This window comes from Engraulis encrasicolus, chromosome 7 (assembly GCF_034702125.1).
Source record: "Engraulis encrasicolus isolate BLACKSEA-1 chromosome 7, IST_EnEncr_1.0, whole genome shotgun sequence".
In the NCBI taxonomy this organism is placed as follows: Eukaryota; Metazoa; Chordata; class Actinopteri; order Clupeiformes; family Engraulidae; genus Engraulis; species Engraulis encrasicolus.
In genome coordinates, this window is record NC_085863.1 from 16,988,148 (window position 1) to 16,994,147 (window position 6,000).

Genomic DNA, 6,000 nt, shown 5'->3' on the forward strand with positions numbered 1-6,000 from the left:
AATTTGGGTTGGCCATATTGGATTTGGCGGCCATCTTGAAAATTCTTCATTTTTCGTGACGCCTCCAACGCTTATATTAATAAGCATAGGAAGAGGTATATGTGTACCAATTTTCATGCTTTTACTCAAAAGTGCATGATCAATTCACCAATCCGCTGGACTATATAGACCTACAGTTTTATTAGATCTGTGTTCAGGGCCAACAATTTGTTCAATAAAAGCTAGCGTCATTCACTGTACGTTTCTAGAATAAAATTGCAATATACTTTTAAGGTAAAGCTTTACCTATTTTCCACAACAGATTGTGGGGCTGAGCTAAAACCACGTTCATGTTTGTTTACATAGAATATGTCGCTTTTTAAAAACGTCATCAAATCGACACTCATTCTCGCATGCGCGCTGCGCTCATACTGGATGATTTTGCTTCACAACAACAGGTTACCAGGTTGTAACTTATAACATTTTAGCAGAGTTTCTGACTGCGATTGTAGCCTTTCAGTCAGCATTGTTTGCATGCATTTTAGTTCAATGCATGTTCTGGCATTGCTGCTTGACGGTGGGTAAAGTTATGTCGTTGGCTCGTCTCTGCGAATGATAACATCTTGATTTGACTATTGTGGAGAACAGCATGCTTTGACCCACCATTATAGTTATTGCCGTTAAAGCGGGCATTTACACTAATACCAGTCAAATAGAATAGTCTCTGCTAATATAACAAGTTTGACTGAACGCGTGTTGTCGAGAATGGACGTGTTTCGCTGTGTGAGGTCCCTCACAGAGCTCCAGGGTCAACTTCAGAGAGCCATTGCAATGCAGGAGAGGATTCAGAATGATCTGCTGGCCCATCTATTACGCCCTGAACAAACCACGCCAACCCCTCCAAACGGCTATGGAACCAGTGAAGATATTGAGGCATGCTTTGCTGCACTTGAGGGTGCTGCCTGTGCCAACAACATCCCTCCGTCGGAATGGACCAAACAGATCATGAACATTGTGGGTATGAAAATGACTGATGATGGGCTCAAGCCCTCACAGCAGGATAACGAGTATGAGCTCCTTAAAGACCATTTGTGCAGTCAAGCAAGAATGGCTGAGGAGCAGTGGCAAGTTAGCTTCACGTTGGCCAGTTTTGACTCTGTTAAGGGGCCCAGGGAGTTGGGTCAAGGGCTGGACCAAGCAGCCAGACGCTGGCTGAAACCAGCGAGGAGAAGTGCAGAGGATGTGGTGGGCCTCGTAGCCCTGCACAAGTTTGTGGACCTCCTGCCCACTGCTGCAAGGGACTGGGTGATGCAGCGTCGACCCAAAGACATGGAGCAGGCGATTGGTCTCGCCGAGCAGTTCCTCGAAACCACTAGCAAGGAGTGGTGTATGGAAACTGACAAGGAGGTGACCAAGGAACAGAACACGGCAGAATCACCTGAAACCAGATGTGCACCAGAGATTAGGTAGGATACCCCAGTTATAGAAGAAATGATCTTATTTTGATAGTTAATTCGCTGATCATCTTAATAAGGTTTCCAGTTTTGTAAACCATGCATGCACAGAACTGATGTAGGCCTAGGTACCTGATGTTGGCTAAATTGTTGTGTTTTTTTATTGTTTCCTTTGTTTTCAGAGTGAGTCAAGCCGTTTCTTTGGCGGGAAAGGAGAACCACACAACAGCACGGATGGTGGCAGCGAAGGATGAAACAACATTAGTGTTCTGCCAGTCTGTCTCCTTCAACGTGAATGCAGAGGCAGCGGGGGAGGTTGGCCGCGTGGTGGAGAAGGAGGAAGAGCAAGCAGGGAACGAGCCAGAGGGATTGACCACAACGGTCAAGCAGGAGCCAATGGAGGAGGAGTACTATGGTACAGGAGCTGTGGCAGACTCCTCTTCCATACAAGGAGGACACACTGAGGAACCGAGCAGTCCTCATGCCCAACATATTGCCTCGTCCCCTCAAGGTAGGTTTACGGGATGGGGGATATACCTAGACTGACAGGCCAGACTATTCATTTAGATTTACTTCGTGATTCACGAATGGTCTGATAGATTACGCTTTTCTGGGGAGGGTTTAGGTGTCCACCAGGCAGTGAGAAAACGCACTTTGGCGCATGATAATAGTCATGGGTAACACAGTCATGGGTAAGCAGTAAGGACGTCAGATGTGTAGCCCAAAGGTTGCTTGTTCAACTCCCGAACACCTGAACATGATAACGTCCTGATGCACCACTCCCTTGGGACGCCGTTTTGGGCTGCCCCCTTGCACAGGTGTGGCACAAATGTAATTTTGTTGTGTGCAGTGAGCACTTTGTGCTGTTGAGTGCTGTGTCACAATAACAGTGGGAGTTTCCCAAGTACATGGTTACACTTTGAGGGCCTCAAATGGTCAAGATGGCAGTAACTTTATGGTGTTTTGGGGACAGTGATATGCCTCTGGCAGGTTAACCCATTGATGCCTAAAGTAGCTGCAAAAAATGCCTACTGGATGTCTAAGCCCTTGTTGGGACAGCTGCCCTCAGCTTATGAAACCTAAATCTCTCAGCGTCTGAAGCACATAAAAACATGCCATGAGTTGCATTTATACATTTATTAAGCACTAATATACCAAGATTTTTCATAAAATTGTCTTAAATCTCATGAGCCTGAATGTTGCGTCATGCAGCTCCAGGCGCCAGGGCCAATGTTGCGCAACGCAACATCCAGCATCAATGGGTTAATCCACCCTCGCTCTCATTCCAACAGGCCAGTCATCATCTACAATGACCTTTAGAAGAAGACCACCAGCGAAGAGGCCTTCCACCAGCAAAGTAAAGAAAGTCTCCTCTATGCGTGTGAAAGAAGCAGTGGCCACTACAGCCATGAAGGACCATTCATGCTCTGACTGTGGAAAGATATTCACCACGTCGTTCCTCTTGAACAGACACAGGAATGCCTGCCATCCGCTGTTCGCTTGCCAGATATGCGAGGCGACCTTCATCTCCAAGACTCTGCTGCTCCAACACGGCCGCATCCACAGCAAGGTCCACAGATGTCCCCACTGTGACAAGATGTTCCGGGACAGGCATTGTCTGCGCACACACTTGATCGTACACAACGGGGAGCGTCCGTACCGGTGCCCGGCCCCGGACTGTGGGGCCACTTTCCAAGTGAAGGATGCGCTTATGCAGCACCGCAATACCCACACGGGCGACAGGCCATTCGTGTGCGATGAGTGTGGCAAGGCCTTCAGCCACCGCCCTGGCCTTAGCCGACACCGGCAGTTCCACTCGGACCTCAGGCCGCACCTCTGCACTCTGTGTGGGAAGACCTTCAAGATCAAAGACATCCTGAGGAGGCACCAGCAACAGGTGCATGCGAAGAGAAGATGACTCACAAGAGTAGAGATACACTGAAAGGAAAATTTGTGGCCGAAACCGAATAGGCTATTACAGTTCCGTTAAAAGTTATCAAAAGGTTTTTCACTATTTTTAAATATTGCTTCGATCTACGGCTTACAGTAACTGTTTAGACATGTTTTTTATTAAAGAAAATAAATGTTTAATTTAAATCTTCAAATGTTACAGTAGAACTGAAATGTGTTTTGTTGAAATTGTCGGTGCACTTCTACACAAGAGTGTGAGTATGTTGAAATGGGAGCAAGGCTCTAGATTATCTTTTTTCATCACAAGCTAAAATGGCTTGTAGATTGTACTTTTACTAGCCAAACATGCACTCACTAATGGGTCAAAGTGGCTAGTAAAGTTGGTCTTTTCTACCAGCCAAACTGAAATTTCACCAGGATTTGGCTGGTTGCCTGATGTTAATGTAGAGCCCTGAATGGGACTAAGGATTTTCAGCAGCATCATTATCAACATCTGGGCACCAACAGTTACAAGCTACAGTTTTGTTCTCTGGAGTAATATGCTGTGTTGTACAGTGTCCGTGTGCACCCCTGTGCCTGTCCCACTGGTGTTTAATTATTCTAGACTTACACTTTACTTTACGGATCGCTAATAAAGTGGTAATTTCATGTTAATTTCATAGTTATTTCATAGTTATTTCAGGGTAATAACTGTTTGTTTTTAGTAACAACAGCAAAATAACCATACAGTTTCCAGTGCATTGTGGTGACACCCTGATGACTCGCAGCACGGTGACACCTTGTTGACACACACACACACACACACACACACACACACACACACACACACACACACACACACACACACACACACACACACACACACACACACACACACACACACACACACACACAATGCACTGGAAACTGTATGGTTATTTTGCTGTTGTTACTAAAAACAAAGTTATTATCCTGAAATAACTATGAAATTAACACGAAATTACCACCTTATTAGCGATCCGTAAAGTAAAGTGTTACCGACACCTCTGTGTTGTTCTGTTCTATCTCGTGCACAATGGAGATCATTCAAGTTTATACAAGTTTTGGGATGCATGTCTTGTAGGTCTTGGGGAAGGTAGTTCTGTAGCCGTCTGCACCATGGAGAAGACCACCAACCCTTACTTGTGAGTCACAGAAATAATATAGTTGGCAACTGGGAAGACCTTCAAGATCAAAGACATCCTGAGGAGGCACCAGCAACAGGTGCATGCGAAGAGAAGATGACTCACACTGGTCCACCGACCTTTCCATTTTCTCTTCAGGAAAATTTTAAGAAATGTAAAATATTTGAAGATATGCAAGCTTTGTTTGTGAAACAGTATTTGGTAACTTTTTACTATATGGGTTGCTTCATAGCAACTGTCATAAACTGCACATAAACCATTTGTGACTGTTGCATGAGACATTACACAATATTCATAACAAACCTTTAATTAATGTTGAAGACAGAATGATGCCAACTTGTCAAAATAAAAGCCACATTTGCCAGGCAGCAAAGCGGTTCCAAACCAATCACGTCACATCTGAATTGACATTATGTAGATGTTCAACTTTTTCAATTAACCAGTCTTTTGCCAAAAAGACAGAACATAGTCAAGCAAATAATTTTCATTTCATAAAAATGTTAGACATTTTTTTTAGAATATGATCAAGGAGATGAGTTTAGATTGCTGATTGCTGACAGTTGTTAATTTGTTAAGGTATTATTTTGTACATGAAGCTCATGTTAAAAAAAATAAAGTGAATAAAAAAATGAAATAAACTGTTTGATTTGCAACACCTATATGGGAACTGGGGGTGGGGTCCTTCGATGTTACTCTTGAAACTTAGAATGAGAAAAAGGTTTTTCAATCATTAAATCTGAACATCTTCACTTGTTTGAAGCTAGAGACATCTGCATTCTGACTGGTGAAAATGTCAACTCTATATTTTTCAAATGACAGCAGTTTAAAACACAAGCCACTAAATGGCTAGGCCACATAGATGGGTTTCCCATTTACAAACATCCACGCTGAGAGCAGTGGCAAGATTACATTACATTACATTACATTGCATTTGGCAGACGCTTTATAACCAAAGCGACTTTCAAAAGAGGACATATTCAAGCCAACATCACAAGCAAATACAATGTGCACAGGAGATGTACAGAACAACAAGTGCAGTTGCAGAGGGGTTATTTTTTTATTTTTATTTTTTTAATTAAAGAGTAAATAACGAGTACACACACACAAAACATCATGTCAGGAGTCTGCCCTGGGGCAAGGCCAGTTCAAGCATTAGTGAAAGTGATAGTGATAGTGAAAGTGAAGCCTACCTGGGAAACTCCAACTCCCATTGTCCCATTGCAACACAGTACTCCACAGCACACAAGTGTTCACTGCACACAACGAAATTGCATTTCATGCCTCACCTGCGCAAGGGGGGAGCCATGCTCAGGGTACCTCAGTCATGGAGAAGGATGGGGGAGAGCACTGGTTAATTACCAACCTGGCGGATCGGGACTCAGGAGTCGAACCGGCAACCATTGGGCTACAAGTCTGACACCCTAACCGCTTACCCATGACTGCTAGGCAGCCAATCACTTAAGCACATTTTTTTGAGTGACACCAGTTTCCAA

At 44.1% G+C, this 6,000-nt stretch overlaps 1 protein-coding gene across 1 annotated transcript; it reads left to right on the forward strand.

Moving 5' to 3' along the window:
- The first annotated feature begins 413 nt into the window (after window positions 1-413).
- On the forward strand, window positions 414-3,987 carry LOC134452010 (zinc finger protein 397-like). The gene is made up of 3 exons (XM_063202397.1): window positions 414-1,445; window positions 1,616-1,944; window positions 2,726-3,987. The coding sequence occupies exons 1-3, from the start codon at window positions 745-747 to the stop codon at window positions 3,349-3,351; spliced, it is 1,656 nt and encodes a 551-aa protein (XP_063058467.1). The 5' UTR covers window positions 414-744; the 3' UTR covers window positions 3,352-3,987.
- Window positions 3,988-6,000: the final 2,013 nt, after the last annotated feature.